Source organism: Poecilia reticulata, chromosome 23 (genome assembly GCF_904066995.2).
Source record: "Poecilia reticulata chromosome 23, P_reticulata-male-v2, whole genome shotgun sequence".
Lineage (NCBI taxonomy): Eukaryota > Metazoa > Chordata > Actinopteri > Cyprinodontiformes > Poeciliidae > Poecilia > Poecilia reticulata.
In genome coordinates, this window is record NC_088852.1 from 9107779 (window position 1) to 9125788 (window position 18010).

The 18010-nt window shown below is 38.8% G+C and overlaps 2 protein-coding genes across 9 annotated transcripts in view; one reads left to right on the top strand and one right to left on the bottom strand.

Moving 5' to 3' along the window:
* cacna2d4a (calcium channel, voltage-dependent, alpha 2/delta subunit 4a) overlaps positions 1-8027 on the top strand; it is a 75682-nt gene extending 67655 nt beyond the window's left edge. For 5 of the 7 annotated variants that reach the window (XR_014086104.1, XR_014086105.1, XR_014086106.1 and 2 more), the window contains 8 exons: positions 1005-1075; positions 2496-2571; positions 2669-2721; positions 3041-3096; positions 4145-4165; positions 4610-4730; positions 5765-6191; positions 6627-8027. Coding sequence is in view for 1 of the 7 variants with exons in the window: in XM_081604134.1 (XP_081460260.1) it covers positions 1005-1075; positions 2496-2571; positions 2669-2721; positions 3041-3096; positions 4145-4165; positions 4610-4730; positions 5765-5880; positions 6109-6191; positions 6627-6719 (690 nt within the window). In the remaining 6 variants the exon portion in view is untranslated. The remainder of the gene's footprint in view (positions 1-1004; positions 1076-2495; positions 2572-2668; positions 2722-3040; positions 3097-4144; positions 4166-4609; positions 4731-5764; positions 6192-6626) is intronic. The other 2 variants (XM_081604134.1, XR_014086103.1) reach the window with 2 other exon arrangements.
* A 482-nt stretch (positions 8028-8509) lies between these two features.
* Positions 8510-17866, bottom strand: LOC103459307 (N-acyl-phosphatidylethanolamine-hydrolyzing phospholipase D-like). Of its 2 annotated transcripts, none has more exons than XM_081604138.1 (10): positions 17608-17866; positions 13918-13996; positions 13673-13786; positions 13426-13566; positions 12610-12834; positions 12407-12510; positions 12167-12332; positions 11764-11912; positions 11321-11435; positions 8510-9543 (listed from the first exon to the last, which is right to left on the bottom strand). In XM_081604138.1, the coding sequence occupies exons 1-10, from the start codon at positions 17742-17744 to the stop codon at positions 9412-9414; spliced, it is 1362 nt and encodes a 453-aa protein (XP_081460264.1). In that variant the 5' UTR covers positions 17745-17866; the 3' UTR covers positions 8510-9411. The 2 variants fall into 2 exon arrangements, with proteins under 2 accessions (XP_081460264.1, XP_081460266.1); XM_081604140.1 differs by lacking the exon at positions 17608-17866 and adding an exon at positions 15677-16012.
* Between the last annotated feature and the right edge of the window lie 144 nt (positions 17867-18010).

The following is an 18010-nucleotide window of genomic DNA, read 5'->3' on the forward strand; positions in this document are numbered from 1 at the left end:
TCACATCTATCCCCCTTTAAACACATACCAGTCATTTAATTAGTAAATGTCCACTTGCGGAGGGAGATGCTCTGGTCAGAACGGAATTTAACTTTTTTGGCAGCAACGTAACAGTTCTTATTATCCTTACCCAACCAATGTGACATGGTTGTAGTGTCAGCATAATGCTGTGGGGATGCTTCTCTCCCTCAGGGACAGGGTAAGTGGTCAATTTGTAACAAAAAAAAAATGCTTTTGATTTAGAACTATTGTTTTAAAACATATAGTTTTGGTTTGCCACAGAAGACCATATAAAAAAATATTATCGTTCTAAACGGTTGAAAAAAACCACGTATAGTGTTTTTTTTCATAAACATGCCAGTGCCTGAGGTTCAAAAAGCCTAAAGGTTAAGATATTTTTTTAAAAACGGCTCATTTCAAGGACCTCCTGGAGTGATGTAACCTTTCGCATAATTTCATGCCTGTTTTATTTCAGTTGCTTCCCCAACTCAAGTAGTTGACGTAAGCGCTAAAAAGATACAGTGGAGTAAAATAATAAAGGAGATAGGAGAAAAAAAATCAGTTTCAATTTGATTGTTATAGAACAAAAAAAGAACATAGAAGAGAAAGTGAGCTCTGAAAACGTTTTTGTTGGACTGTCTTACGTCTAATATGTTGATTTCTACATAATAGAAATCAGTTCTGGAGATGGGAACAATATTCATTTCATTTTTACACCTACAATTATTACAGTTTAGTCTTAATTTAAAATGTGTATTACACATTTTAATGTTAATTAAAGCAAGTTAATAATCATCGCATTATTAACTTGCCATGTAATTATGGCAAGTTAATAAGACCTAAAGGCATTAGGATTTTAAATTGCTCGGTAAAAAGCCAGCTTCATGATGAAGAGAGTTTAAATCATAGAGTTCACGGTGAGGCGTAAACATTTACAATCCTACTGTCACATTATTATGACTACGGGAATGTATTTAATAGTAATAGTTTGCTTTTCTTGACAGGCGGGACGTTTCTTTGGCGAAACCGACGGATCGGTGATGACCACGTTGATCCAAATGGGCATGTTTAAGAGGTACGGACTGGAACCGATCCGCTGGCTGCCTGGTTGATGAGACAGTCGTGTTGCGGGGGGTTTATTGTGCGTGTGGTGAAAAGTTGTCAAAAAACGTTTGTTCTGCTGTCACAGTACATTAGGACAATTGGGTCACCCCATGCTGTGGCACAATCAGGAGTCCATGAAAGAATGTGCTTCTGATTATATCCTGTTTGTTTTTGTTCAGAATTTTATGCTAAGATATGGGAAATGCATCTGACCATACGGTGCTGTTGAAACACAGACCATCAATCTACTTCTTAACATCCTGTCAGAGCAATAGTATGGCAAACAGTTGAAATTTTTATGCTTAATATAAAAAGAGAAATGCGTTTCTCCCCTTTAATTTAAATTAACTAAAAGTGCAGTTCCCTGTAAAACAGCCACGGGTGACAGGAAGTCTCATTTAGACACCTGCATAATTACACCAAGCCTAATTATCGAACAACGCAACGCACATATAGATTTTCTCAAGTGAGAAAATAAAGTGAATGCAACCAAAGTCAAACGGTTGATAAATTAGGTTTAATTCTCAGGATATGCAGACATCCAGCGTGTGTTCTCTGCTCAAAGCACAGTACAGACAGCACTGCGTCATTTTCCTCGGTCTGCTGTTACTGAGCAGATAACGTGTGAGCTCCTGTTTTCACAAAGACTCTTAAGAAACTCAATACATGGAGGTCCAGTGTACTCTGTGTGCAGATGGTCAATGGTACCAGGACAGTTTCCTCTTGGATAAAACCCGACTCATACATTCAAAATGAGGAGTACGCAGCATTACACAACAAATGGTTTATTTTACTCAAACGTTAAGTCAGGGAAAACTGTTATTGATTCTAAACAGATCTTGGACAGGTGATTATTTATTGGTATGGAGCACTATAATGTATTTTAGGAGCTAAAAATAAAGGAGAAATTGTGTAATTCCATTTAGTTGGGTTTTGTCTATATTAATGTGTATACGTCTTACCTAGAAGATTTCACAGTATTGGTACGTTTCCATAATCCGGACCTGTTTCTTCACTATAAACGCCTTATTGTAAAGTTTACTTTACAAATCAACTATAAAAAAAAATGAAGAAAATACTTAAATGTTCTTAATTATGGATTATTAAGAACCTGCTACAAAAGCCAACATCAGGTCAAATGTTTACATGTTCAGAGATCAGACCTCAATCGCAACATTTTTGGTCCTTGCAAAAAATAAAAAATAAAAGCAGTCCACCGGGTTGTTTTCTTTTTCCTCGTCTGACTTTTATTTATTTTATTTTTTTGTTGGTTTTCCTAGCAGTTGGTAGTGCTGCTTGGTGCCTGGAGACAGTCAGGGAATCAATAAAAGACTCTAAAAGATGCCGAGAGATCAACGCTGTGTTTGCATGTTATGCTTATGTTCCTCCAGGGTCTCATTGTTTGACTACCAGGCCATGTGTAAGACCAACCCTCACTCCGTCAGCAGCGCTCGCCCACTTCTCAGCGTAAGTTCAGTGACTTCAGGCTTCATTAATATGTTCCAAACAAGAATCCCGTTACTTTTACACTAAACTTCTTTTTTTTTTTCCCCTCTCTCTACAGTCATTCTATGCTTTGGCTTCAACTTTCAAGTGGTTCCTCTCTAACGTCCTACTGTAAGTGTTGCTCGAGGCGACGGCATTGGCTGCTCTCGACCGTCGAAGCACTGCTAAGTTTGTTTATTGGTTAGCGAGACAGAAATCAGATTCACTTTTTCAAGCCTAAAAATACCGACTTCTAGATTTCTCTTCGACCGCAACATATTATTCTTTTCGAAAAGTCTTTCGTTTTAGTTTGAATAACTCGCCTTTTAAAGCATGTACCGGCAATGTGCCACGAAGGCGTATTTATCGCTTCCATGTTAAAACATTACCCAGTTTCTGAGTTCTCCATCTGATCTGTCTGCAATCTGCCGTGGTCTCTTTGCTCTTTAAGGTTTCTACTGGAGTTCAATTTCTGCAGCTTCTGGCACTCAGAACATTTTGCTGACGGTGAGCTCACGCTGACCTGAAAATTGGTTCGGTTTCCATGTACCCCTGCCATATTTTCTTTCTGTATGTCTTACACAACCTTTAAGGACCGACTCGGAATAGAATCATATCTCTCATGTTAACTGTTTTGTATGTCTAGTGTGGATGAGCTTAAGAAACATTGTCATTTTGCTGCCATTTACATTCCACTCATAATACTCACTTCATCTTCATGGTAACTGTAAGGTGAAATGGAGCGTTTTAGAGAAATACAGTTGAAACCAGATTTATGCTCAATGTTTAAAAAGAGTGATGCATTTTTTCCTCAGTGACTGAAATGAAAAAAATGTAGAGTTTAAATGCTTTTTAATTAAGAAAATTGAACAAGAAGAACCAGACTTAAGGAGGCTCACAGTTTTCTTCCTGATATTTTGGTGGTTGTGTGTTTGAGGTGCACAGGTTTGACTCCATTTCACTCAAATGTCAGAAATTAACATATCAGAAGCTAACTACGCCATGTCATCATCTTGACATTTCCAAGCTATTTAAAGCGTCTAGTTATTAGAAATAAAACAATTACCAGTTTAATAATTACTGTGAGAAAACGTGCTCGTGTTGGTATTGCCGCTTTAGAAGGAAATTACCATCACAGCAATAGGTGATAAATGTGATATTATAAACTCGAGAGTAAAACGCAGCTTCAGTTTGGACTGTATTACTGGAAGGCTTTTAAGAATGTTTCTGTCTTCACTGCATTCAGAAGAAAAACAACATGAGTAATCCCAAGCACACAGCTGCCACTTAAGCTCCCAATGGAACATGAGTAACTATTAGCTCGATGGAAGTTAAAAGAAATCCTCTTAAGACATTTTCCTCATTATCCTGACGTTCAGCAAGTAGAAATGATTTCGGTAAACCCAACTGACCGGCTGCAGGGTCCACGTACATGTTTGATTTCAACTGGATGACGCGCGTCTTCAATTGATTCTCATATAATAACAGCTCTCATTTCTTTTCACTTGTTTTCATGTATCAAACTCCTCATAACTACCATCATCCATCCATCCAGCTAAACCATCCTTCAGCCGCTGTGAGTACCGGCTCTCAGGTGTTTCAGAGGAAGCTGGGTTGCTGCGCAGACCTTTGTGTTTCGTGTGTGATGTGCCGTTTGTGAAACGTTCCAAGTAGAATTAAATTTAGTGTGTCAGATTACATAAGGCTTCCAAGTGGGAGCAGATGCAGCTGCCAAATCCTTCAAAACAAGACCCGAGCGTAGACTTTTATCTCAGCTAATGGAATTTCGGAGCAGTTAAGCAGAATCCCGACCAGACATGTACAATTTAATCAGCCACCATAGCTCCTCTTTGTTGGTTTCAAATCATCTCATCTTGTGCATTCGGTTTGTTCGAAGCATGCTTCCATCTTAGCGGCAGTAATAAGCTAAAAAGTTTGAGCTTTCAACCCATCGATCACGCGTGCTCTTCCAACTAATCAAGAAATGTGACCCCCCCCCTCTTTTCTGCCTCTCTATTAGCTTATGTTCCCAAGAAAAAATGGAACGTCTTGCAGCCATGTGACACCGAGTACCCGAGCTTCATTTACGAGCCGTCAGTCAAGGAGACCAACAGCATTATTAAGTGCGGACGGTGCCAGAAGTAAGCACACAGCCGTGTACAGACATGCACACACACACATGGCCGCGCAGTCCTCTGTAAGCCCTGGACCGGTCATATTAAAGTGTCTCCCTAAAATCCATTTTCCACAGCTTTCCTCCACTCTGCTCACTGAGATCTATTTATACAAGAGTGTCAAGAGGAGGGAAAGAAGCAGAGGGGATCAAAATTAGACAAGGTGGTGGGGTGTTGAGGAGGGATGTGTGCAAGAGTGAGAGGCATGTGAAAAATAGAAAGTAAAAGTGAATGGGAGTATTAAAATAGAAACAACAGGGTTGAATGACAAGATGGAGAGACGGAGACGATGATTCAAAACGGTGGGAGGTAAACTGAAGACAAACTGAGTGGGAGTGCCCTCATGTGGACAACAGTGGTATCACACAACCAAGTTATAGCTTTTACATTATACCTTCTTATGCAAAAGTATCCATGACCGCTGTTCGTATTTCGTCACATTTCAACACAAACCTAAAATATTGATTATGATTTTACGTGATGAGGCAACACAAAGTACTGGAAGGAAAAAAAATACATGATTTCTCTCTTCTTTTTTTTTCCAATCTTGACAGATTAGGCAAACAGTGGTGGGTCTGTTTTCCTCTGCAGGGAGTGATAATGGAAAACTCCCCCATGTTGCATAAATTATTACAACGTTAGAGGAATGATAACCTACTTCCTGTTAAGGCAACCAACCATACAGGCAAGGACAATTACAAGGAGTCAAAAATGACATACGGTCAGAAGGAGGAGGAGATTATTTATACTTTTCAACAGTCTTTAGAAATAAAAATAAGAAAAATGTGACATTGAAATGTCCCTACCGGCTTTGCACATCAACATATTTAGGTTTGTTCTTGCAACGTGAAAAAATATGAAAAAGTTCAACGCTCTGTATGTTAAGTTCATTCAGGCGTATTAACATGTTTTCTGCGTTACCGTACATTTACCTCTCGTGTTCTGTGGAGTTCGCTCGACATTTTGCTTATTTTCTACTTTGTACTTTTTATCTGCCTCAGAATGTTTGTAGTTCAACAAATACCTGAAAGCAACCTGCTGATGCTGGTGGTACAAGGAGACTGTGACTGCTCCAGACAGTACCCACCCATCACCCTGGTGCCCAAAGAAGTCAAATATATCCTTTGACTGTGTGATTTTATGTCAAAAAAAAAAAATTTAATGAAATAAAAAATGTTGCCTAAAAACTGGGTTAGCCCCAAACTACCAAAAGTTTAAATTGTAATAAGTTTGCTCCTAATTTTAATCATTCCACAGAGGAATCTATTAGTATAATGTCTCGCATAAATCTGAAGCTTGAAGCTTTTGCTGTCATTTTATCATATTTTCCTTAGTCACATTGCACATAACGCATCAGTTAAGTGCGACAGGATGCGGTCCCAGAAGATCCGGAGGCGTCCCGAGTCCTGCCACTCCTACCACCCACAGGTCAGATCCTCACCGTCGAGCAAGTGCTGCTGCACAATATTACATGTAGAGTAAGCTATCGTTCGGAATACTTTTTACTTTATTTATTGTAGAAGTTAATAAAGTGTCCACATTTACGTGTATTGTTTTTGTATTTTTATAAAACTTAAATTTTATACAAAATGCAATTGTCAAGTGCCATTCTAACCAGCCTGGACCTGTGTGAAAATCTAAGTGGTCAGTTGGTTAAATCATTCATTATCTTTGATTAACTAAAACATTTTTTAACCCTGATTGCTGCCATGTCTGTAAAATAAGATCTTTATGTCAACAGGAAATAGGTAGACAGAATACACCTGCATGTACCGACATATTCTTTTCATGTCTGTTAGGTCGTTTTAATGTGAAGGAACACAATGACAGAAGCGCAACATCCTGTCTGTTTTGTTCTTCCAGGAGAACGCCAACGACTGCGGCGGCGCGTCTTTTATAAGTCTCTCAGGCCCTCTCCTTCTCCTCTGCCTCTCCCGCGCTGCGCTTGTTTCCTGATGCCAGAAAACGTTTCTTTTCTTTTTTTACAAACACGACTCTAAAAGAACAAGACAGGTTTGCACACAAATCACCTCAAGTGGACTTCTTTGGAAGCAGGTTCTACGTGTTTATCTGCAGACTGCAAACCCTGTGGACATTTTATACGAATCGTGAACACATGGCGTTTAGCTCCTAAAAACTAAAGCCTCCAAATGTAACGCTGGAAAAATAATGTTTGATGTTCAGGGGAAACTAAATTAGGTAGGGAATCACAATTTGGGTTCAGAACTAATAGTAGATATTAATGTATCATAAAGGCTAAGATGCAAATGAGCTATATTAGGTGTAGTTGGGTTCAGACGTCTCAACTCTCAAATATATAGTTTACTTGTTGATGCTGCTATGGCTAACCAGGCCTTTAAAATTGAAGTGCTACAGAAGTTTTTGTGCAATTCATTACGATCTAATAGCAAATTATTTCAAATACAGCTTAATAGTATAAAATCACAACCAAAGATCATTCACACTCCAACCACAAGAAGGCAGCAAAGAGCTCCCAATATTGTTTTTTAGAAAATTTAGAAACGCAGAAGGGGGGAAAAAAGTCAACACAATTCAGCTGAACATTGCAGAAATAAATGCTTATTCTACATGTTGGGGGAAGCATGCGCATTTCCTGTATGTGAACACAGATTTAGCTTCTGGCTATATACTGAAGATAAAGAAGTATGAGCAGGAAAATCTGTTTGCACAATAAAGATCTGTGCATAAAAATGAGAGTATCATGTACATATATGAAAATAACTTATATTTAACAAAAGATTTTTAAAGTAGGAAATAAAAACGGAATGACCTGAATTTTTATCAGGATTTCACCTTAAAACACGACTTTCTATTTACCTTTTACTTTTGATGAGCTGTGCCTTTCTGCTGTATATAAATATGAAAAAAAAAAAACCTAATGCTGTAAGTTTTCCCCAGGATGTACCAACCTTTCCAAATATACGTCTAACAGGAAGTAAAATAAAATTGTTTTTAAGTTTCGTCTTAATCTTTAGTGTCTGTAGGTATTGGTGTGTTTTAATTAATTTTACAAAATCATTTTGGTTGAACTGACGGGTCACTTTGTCCATTTGAAACACACTGGGTGGTTTTGCCTCACAGTAATATATTTTTGGTAAAGAGTTTAAACTTATTGTAATCATTTGTCTTGTTTATGTTTATAACGTTCTTTGAACATTAATCTGTAAATGAAATTGTGAGCGACACCCACTTAAGTCATGTTTTGTACACTGTTAAGTAAATTAAATCCATGTGTTTTTTCTATGGGTTCGCTGTTTTGTTTTTTTCTTCATTTGTCTGTGACAAATAGCAGTGCTTGCATTGAGGAACACAAGAACAATATGTATGGAGATCTTGCAAACTCCATGCAGAAAAATTTGGCTGGGAATCGGACCCTGGACCTCTTCCAGAAGTTCTAAATGTGAAGTTTGCTGACAAACCTGGAGGACGGTAAAACTTACTACGATTATGGAGTTGCAGGTGAGTATGCTGTTTGAAACGTTTACATTCTATGGCTTAATATTTCGCATCGTAGTAGTTTGTGTCATTGCCGACAGTGAGTCAGGCTCGTTTCTAGTGAGTATTATTTGTGTTTTCTTCCCCGTTGTAGAGGAAAACACTACAATAATGCTTATGCTTCTTGAAACAATTGGTAATCAAGTACAAAATTTCCTGAAGCATTTCTCTTTTCTTGCTAGTAAATGTAAGTCCCTTTTAGTCTCCATTTGACCAACCAAACACCTGCATTTAACTTGAATAGTGTATTTAATGTGACGTTTACAGAAAGTGATAAAGTGTAAAGCACAACTGGCTGTTCAGGCTCACATGTTACTGCAGTAAGTGGGTTCAACGTTGTGCTATTACTGTTTTACATTCAGGGTAAGAGACGGTAAAGTCTCTGTCACAGCAATGCCAAAACTATTGTTTTTGCTCCGTAAAAGAAAATACAACCGAAATTCTTTGAAATTTGGAGAAAACTGTTGAGAGGATATGCAGCTTTGATGTTTTCACAGCACAAAAAAAAGAAAAAATAGCTGAAGCTGCAACAAAAGCACTTTGCAGTTGATTCCAGCTCAACATCAGCATGTTTTTCAAACTCTATCAAGACATTGTAGTTGAAAGTAAACATCACAGGTAGCAGTTCTGGATTGGCTGTAGCACATTCAGAAAACAAAACCAAACTCCTATATGGCAGCACTCATCTCAAAGAATAACACTCTTCATGTAGGAGTCTAAAGTTGCAAGATGAAGCTAGAGTTTTAAACCAACACAATCTGAAAAACTTAGCTTCTTAGAGAAGGGATGGGTTTTAACTTTAAATCCTGTCCTGTGAAGCCTTTTCTGCTCTGACCTCGCTTTGTTTTTCCTCCTCAGGATTCAAAGGGTTCAGAGGCAGAGAGCAAAAACCCCCTGAAGCCTCAACTCAGAGAATCGGCATGTAAGTCATCTCTTCCTGTCATCTCTGCAATAATATATGACTGAAGGTGAATCACCTTAGATCAAAGTGTGATCCTTGTACAAACTGTTGTATTTACAACTCCTGCAGCTGTGAGATGCCAAACAGTTCATGTATGCACCATAAAACATTCATTTTTATTTAGTCTGAGCTCAAATCTTCAGTCTAATGAAATGTTTGTTTTTGCAGACATCAGTCGAAAACGTCTCTGTCTTGTGTGGCGATGAGCCGAGACTCCCCGTGATGCAAAGTGAAGAAGGATTCTGGTTCCAGTCCCCTCTCCTCCAGGGCCTCTCTGAGACGGACCGGCGGCTCCAGGTAGTACTGCATGGAGGAGAGACGAGGACAGAATGCTAGAAATTAATCTTGGCTCAGAGGTGAGGAAGTCTAGACTTAAATTATATTACCAGTTGAACCTCATACTACATCCATGAAAAAAAATGGCAGGGTTTGTATACGTAAGGAAACGTATCTAGATAAAATGTAGATAAAGAGATATAGTCTACATAAAATCTAGATTATATCTCGAGACAAAGACAATCTAGAAAATATCTAGATATAATCTAGATAATATCTCGAGATAAAGCTATAATCTAGATATTATCTAGATAAAATCTAGATATATATATATAGTCTAGATAAAATCTAGATAATATCTCGAGATAAAGATATAATCTAGAAAACATCTAGATCAAATGTAGATAGAGATAATCTAGAAAAAATCTAGAAAATACGTAGAGATTATCTGGATTTTATCTAGATTAAAAACTAGATATATAGTTGATAAAATCTGGATTTTTTTAAAATCTAGATATAATCTAGATAAAATCTAGATAAAGACATATAATCTAGATATTCAGATTTTATCATTATCTCCAGATAAAATCTCATCTAGAGATGAGATTTTATCTAGATACTAAGATCTCATCTCCTTTTAACAGAGTGGCAGAAACGGGCTTCCATACCCTTTAATAACTGACCAGTGTTGAGTATAAAACACTGGTCAGTGTTTTATCCTGACCAGTGTTTTATGCTTACTAGTAAAATTTCAGTAAAACGACCAAATATCTGCCAAAAATTCATAAGATTAGATTAATAGATTTTTAAACAGATGAAAATGGGGATCTGGAAAAGTCAGAAATTTTAATAGAACACCAGTTTAACTTTCCTTGCTGCTGGAATTTAACTTCAACCAATTAATCCTTGAAAGCTGTAGGAGAGCAGCATATGATGCTATTTATAGAAAAATAAACTAGTCAGTGTAGGAAAGAGGCCAAAAAATCCCTTACCTGGGCCTGTTGTGTGTTAACTAATGTATCTGAACTTGCAATAGGACAACCTGAAGGCTGTGGTAAAGATCAGGATTACTGGCTTACAGAGTTCAGCTGAGTCACAAAGCTTACTGAGGTTTAAGATCATGCAACACTGCCTGATGTTCCTGTCTCATTTATCTAAATGTCTAGTATTTGTCAGATGGTTTCATTTTTGACATCATTTGAGCTCAAAGTCTTAAAGTGAACTAGACTAAGCAGCAGCACCACTGAGAATCAGAATGTGAATATTTTTCACAGGAAGAAAAAGCCACAAGAAACTAACAGCAACCTTTTCTTTATTCAGTGTGCATTGTTGACTCAGGTTTTAATTTATGTTAATTTATTTTTTTTCCGTTGTCTGGAAATTATAGTTTTTGTTCTACACAGGAAGGTCACTGGTGCTGCACTGTAATCTTAAACTCAAGTCCTTCCTCCATTTCAGGGGAGGAAGGACTTGAGTTTAAGATAGAAATCTATGGTTTCATACTAAACACTGGTCAGTTATTAGAGGGTTCCCACATAGTGTTGAAAGAAATTGTATTTTTAAGTCTCAAATTATATCTAAATATTGTTTTCTTTCTCAGTGTCGTACGAGGTAGAACTGGTTATATAATTTAAGTCTAGACTTCCTCACTTCTGAGCCAAGACCAATTTCTACCATCCTAAGAAATGGTTGACATTTAATTTACTCTAAATTGTGTTTACACTGTTTGAAGGCAAGGCTGCTTCTATTTTAACTTAAGACGTTACATGTAGTGACTCCTGCTGTCTCTTTTCTAACATCCTACCTCATAGGCGAGAGCGAAGGTCCCCCAGTGTACGGCTACAGACTGTTTGGCCTGAAGGTCCTGATGAATCTGAACAGCCTCTTCTGGATCCACATGCTGTCCCTTCATCACATCCCTGAAAACCCAACAGGAAATGACAGAAGTCCTGCTTAATGCTCATTAAAATGATGAAACTGAACATTAAGATATTTTTGTATACATGTGTATGAAAGAAGACCTTAAACCGAGTACCACTGGCTACACATTGGTATAGTTAGCAAGTGTTGGATTACGCTACTGCACTAAAATATGAACTTGTAACAGAGGTTTCAGTGAATTTATCTGCTTCTGCACATATTAAATAACTTCATATGAAACACATAAGTATTCCCCAGAAGTGTGTTAAAACATGAAACTCTTTGTGCCTGATCTGCTGTGTGGGTGAGAGGTAAGTGCCTCTCTACCTGGGCAGGTACGCTCCAATTGGGATTGCTGCGAGGTCGAATGGCCCAAAGCGGCGTCCGATCTCCTGGAAGGACGGACAGTAGCCTGTGTCGCCGGCGAAGAAGAATCGATGGTTGGGACCCAAAACAGACCAGCTACTCCATAAAGACTGAAAAGATATAAATCGTTAAATGGCTACAATTCTGACAGTTTTTAGTGCAGCAGAAAATTAAAGATTTTCACAGAGAGAAGTTTTGCCCTTTTTGTTTAATCTTTCTTCATTTAAAAATGTTGGGCTATCACACCGAATACATTTCTGCTCACTTGTCCAACGATAACGTCGCAGCACTTAGATTATCAGTGCTGTTTATAAAACCAAACTGATAGCAGTCCCCACACACCACAACATTTACTATCAAGTACCCTGTTATCATCCCACGCTGTCCGTTTGCTCCAGTGCTGAGAGGGTGTGCAGACAAACGTGACGTTGTCGTGACCCGGGACGCAGTTTTCCTCCCACCAGTCCAGCTCCATCACGTTCTCACAGCCCATCTTGGCCAGCCAGTCCATCAAACCCAGGGGTACGAACCTGTTAAAACATGCATCATATTTCACAGGAACACTGGAAGGTTTGGGGGAGGAGGAACCATTTGGGACACATACCAGCGTAGCTCCCCTCCAAAGCGTGCATTAAGGCTGGCAACAGATCCAGCATCCAGATGATCGTAATGAGAGTGGCTGATGAGGACGGCGTCTATCCTCGGCAGCTGTTTGTAGGAGAGGAGAGAGCTGAATAAAGCCAGGTTTGATTCAAAGGATTCTGTCTGTTCACAAGGTAAAAGCGAGAACATGAAAGATCTTCGAACCTGTTCCACTGTGCAGGGGGGTCCTCTGTATCGTTTGGGTCCCATGAACTGAAGAAATGATGCTCTCTGGCTGAAAATGGGGTCAGTCAGGATGTTGACCCCCTCCATTTCGACCAGAACTGTAGCGTGGCCCAGCCAGGTGACCCTCATACCAGCAGGAGAGTCCAACGCTTCTGGATTCTGGACAAAGTAGGGCTCCAATACTGGGAGTTCACTGTCCAGGACCTGTGGGAAGAGCAGGGAGGACAGTAGAAACTTAGACCGATTTAAAAAATATATATATATATTAAACATGCTCATCTTTCAACCTATATATGTTTGTATTTGTAAGTGTTAACAGCTAAATACTAGAGAGTCTGCTAAGAAAACTCAGAGGACAACGATCTTGCAGCTAAAAGGTTCTTTAACAAAGTTTTGCCTCAGTGGGGTTGAATACAAATGGATGTCAGATTTTTTGTGCTCCTAAGTTATCAGATAAAGTCCAATAAATAGACAATATACAGACAACTGGTGCAAATAAAGAATTCAATGTTTGTTGTTATGCTGCGTGAAATCAGCCTTTAAGGCCAGATAATCCCTCAATGAACGCAGCAAAGTTTCCAGAAGCAGCTATAAATAACAGCATGTTGGCTCAGGGCTGTGAAAGATGAGCTTGTGATACTAATTATTACAGCAGAGCATAAATGTGAGCACTGCAGACTTGGTTCTTCTTTCTCTAGTCCACTAATAAAACATCGTTATTTTTTAAAAAGTATCTGAATTATCTACAGTCAAATAAAGTGACTTGCAGGTTTTAACATCCAAGTGGTTTCCTACCTCTTTGCTTGTTGGCACACTGCTGTGATTTTTATCCAGCACCAGAAATCTGAACAGCATAGAATAGGAAGGAAAGCGCCATGTTGGCCAGGGGTTTGTCCAGCGACCATGTTTGTCCCGACAGGACTTCGTCACCTCCTCCTGCATTCAAAAACAAAACACACCTGAGATACAGCGTGACATTTATTTGAACTCTGAAGAGACTTGAATGTTGGGCGTTGGTGAGCAGAAGGAGGAGAGTCGTTACCTCCAGTCGGTAGTCCAGACGGAAACTCTTACGGGAAGAGCGGGAGGAACTGCTCTTCCTCGGTGTTCGAGGATCCACCTTTCCACCTTCGGCACCTTGAGGCAAATCACCATCCTTAAGAAAATAAATAAATAAATACAAAGAGCGATTTAAAAAGCATGCAAGTGCTGAGAATTTAGCACCAAAATCAGCAGAAACTCATCCAGACATGCAACATTTTTCAGGATAAAAGTGTTGACGGTTACCTCCACCAGGCCTGTTGTCTCTTCCAGCTCTGCTCTGTCTGAGGATTTTGGTATCTCCATGTTTCTACCAGCAACACATCTGTAACAGCACACAGAAACAAGTTCACGCTTTATCAATCTACTGAATCAGTTTTTCCGCCTTGCTCAAAAGTACAGCACACACACAGTAACATTACTACACCTTCACACCGCTGACTCATTTACCTCGACTGGAACGATAACAGTCGACAGTTGAGCTGTAATACTTTGCATGTATATTATTACCAGTTCAGTATCCAAATGAAACCTGCTATTTGGTGAAACCACCTAACTGCTTCCACTCAAATTCAGAAACCTGCCGGTGTTAAAAGTCAACGTCTGCCTCAGTTGTTAAATCTGTACTGTTGCTGAAGTTGGGAGCAGCAATTGAAGAAGCAATGAATTACCCAACAGCTTTGGCAGTTGGTGATATTTTGCAATGGTGACTGGTCAATAACTCGTCTGCAAATGTCGAACACAAAGTAATTCGGGAGAAAAATACTTCAGGCAAACACAGATTGTCCTCCAGTCCCAAGTTCATATTTAAAAAAAAAAAAAAAGTGATGTTCATTGATGCTGTCCGTCCAATCTGACTGAAATAAAACTTTTGTAAAAAAAAAAAAAAAAAGCATCCACAAATTTCAATCAATATCTTGGATGCATCACTTTCCTGCCACTGTAAAATTTTGCACAATTTTGTGTTGATCCATCACCGTTAATCTGGACCCAGGTTGCAAAGAAGAATCGTTACAAACTTCACTCTCCAGACAGTCAATGCATGATGGAGACATACAAAAATATATATATGCTTGTGATGTGAAATGTGGCTTAACAGAGTATTGAAAAAATACAGCTCAACAATAATGTCAACTTCTACATTATGCACAATTTAATGTTGGTACATAACTTAAAATCCAAATAAAATGCATTAAATAGTGTGTTTGTATGTGGATTTGACTTCTACATGTGTAAGTACTTTTGGAGCTACTTACACAGTTCTGGACTAGACAAAATGCACTCCAAACTTCAGGAAAAGCGTGCACAACACTTTGAAGGAGTTGCTCATTTTGAGTGAGCACCCAAGCAAGTCTAATCAAAGCCTCACACGCTATAATGTTATTTTCTACACTCCCCAAAACACCACTCAATGTTTTCTACACACCCTTGCAACTGAAAAGGAAACACCCGTGTTGCATTAGAGAAGACGCACTTATATGCTGAACATAAGCACTCTATGTGAAGACATGAACACAGGAAATGCAACCAAAGCCTCGGACAACACTTTCCCTCTCCATGCCTTTAGGCTACAGCATCCTGCTGATGCACTCAGCCTCATGAATGGACTGTACACAGACTGTGGGGAAACAATGGTGCCTTGTGGGTGAGTGACCTGTGCGGTCAGACAGATGTGGTCAAGTAAACAACAAACTCAAAACACTCGTCTTAAAACTCCGCTCATTAACCAGACAAGGGTGTCAGAAGAGGAACACTTAGGAAACTGCTGCTATCAGTTTCCACATTTTAGCCTGTTACACATCAACACTTGCAAAAATTCACAACTTATTTATTGATGAATATATTTAAACTGCTCTTCTCACCAAAAATAAATAAAAATAAATAAAAGGTTTTAGATACCCGACAAACAAAGCACTAGCCGCACATGATTTAAACACGAATTAAATGCCAGCATCCCCTCAGGCTTTGCTACAGACTACAAAACACCTTTGTACAGAGAACGTACCTGAAGACAAGCTCAACCAGAACAACCCCGGCTGTTCCTCTACCGGGCCGCCATGTCTGTTCGATCAGCTTTACGCCGTTTCACCGAGAGCGAGGTGGCATTATTCACAGGTTACTTTACCGCCGCGCTGACAGGCAAAGGCAAACATTGAAGGAGGCGGAAGACAAGGACGGACGGAGCTTCTCTACGATGGTGGGGCTGAGTTTTGGTGCATTTGGTGTCGCGGTTGGATAACGACTCGGTACCAGCTCCGTTTCTGTGACGTCGGCGTTAAAGCTGCGGTCACGTGACTACCGTGTAAATTCACTGAAGCCCGCAGGACGTATAACAGAGGAGTCGCTGAATCACGTCTCTACTGTTTTCTGACCCACTTGGTTCCACTGGACTCAAAAAGATAAATATATTTTGGTTTAGACAAAGCAATATAATATCAAATTTAAAACACATTTATGTTGAAAAATCCCTTGTATGTCTCTTTTGTATTTGCCAGTGACGCATGAAAAAACATATGCATGTTAAAGTTAAACAGCTATTAAGTGCTGACTCCATTACACGTGCACTTCAAAAATACTCAGAAACATTTTTGTATCTCTGTCTAACATTGTATCAAACAAACCCACAAGGCTTACAGTCAGGATGGATCACCAACATTTTAAACTCCTTGCTGGTTTTATGTTCTACATCTGTAGCAAACTTCTAAAAAAAATGCAAATATGCTCAAAGACAAAGTCCCTTAAAGCTAAAAAAAAAACCAAAAAAAAAAACCCATGCCTTCAATGAATAAAATCTGAAACATTATTATTTGTAGTCTGTGTTCCAACTTTTCATTACTGTACTGCAATGTAATGTTTTCATCATGTAAAGCATGTTGAATTGCTGAAATGTGCTAAACCAATAAACTTGCCTTGCCTTTAAGTTAACTGTGTATATTTAAAGAAAACGCCTCAGACACACGACTGCCTTGTGTGTCATCAAGAATAAACAAAAAGAAAACAGAAAAGATTAACAGGGGGGGGGGAGTGATTCAAACTGAGACAATTTGATGTCTGATGGTGAAATGTCCAAAATGAGCACATCAACTCAGCTGGAGAGAGTATCCGCACAGTGACACACATCCCCTAACAACATGGGATGAAAGCCCAGTCTGAGAAGAAACAATTACTCCAGCAATAACAAACCCAGATTACAGTTTGCCACTGCACTCAAAAACAAACACCTTAATTCCTTTAACTAAACTAAAATTGAAGTGACAGGACTTAATGACTATGTAGTTGGAAAATAATGGGTGAGTCTTGCAATCCTGAGCATGAAAATAAAGTTTATATGGAAATATCAGCAAAATTTGGACACAATTGGGCATATCTAAACTAAAAATCTGATTTTAACTACATGCAACAAGGCTTGACTTGAATTCTGGGTAAATATGGTCAATAGCACCACATTAAACTGGGTGTCTTTCCCTGACACAAGCCACATCTGCCAAATTAAACCTGGACATAAAAATTAGTGTAATCAGGATTTACTTATTCTCATCATTGTGTATGAAATTGGCCCAGACGTGGCCTAAAAGCAGTTTAAATAAATGCATTTTTCTCTCCTTCAAATGTCTGACACCAGCAAAAACACTGTAAAGCAAAGTAGTTAGTCGTTTTCGAGCAATACAAAATATTCAAATAAATATAAAAGTTACTAATCCAATGTTGGCTGATCACACATCCAGTTGCTACTTTTTTTAGTACAGCTGTGCTACACGAAGTGTGACGTCAACGTATGCTTAACCTGATAGCTCAATTCAATAAAACAATTCTAAAAGCAAAACCAAAACAATGAACCGCAAAGCCAGGAATTAGCCCATAAATACAGACATATATGCAGCAAATATACGAGATAAAATTCAAACGTTGCGTCTTTCTCCAATAAATCCAACTTACCCAGAGGTACTCCACCTGATGGACACCTGAAGACAATTAAGTCCAACAAGATTTACGAATTTCCGCGGCGAACTCGCGTGGTTAAATTTACGGTTGTAAGCAAATATTTGCATATATTTTAAAAACACGCTTTCCATTCTAACACAAGACGTGCTTGCACGTTTTCATGGTGTTAATATTAGACCTAAACAAAGTTTTACGTGCAACACTAGTTCAATGTCCGGACAGGGGGGGAAAATGTCACTGAACTTCCTGTCAGGAGCATTCACGGACGTTCGGAAATCTGAATACTTTAACACTATCCCAAAAAGTTTTAACATTTCGAAAAGGAAATGTTTAAACGGACATTATATGTTAATCATGAAGCTATAGTGACGTTTCACTTTGAAAGTCAAGACATTTC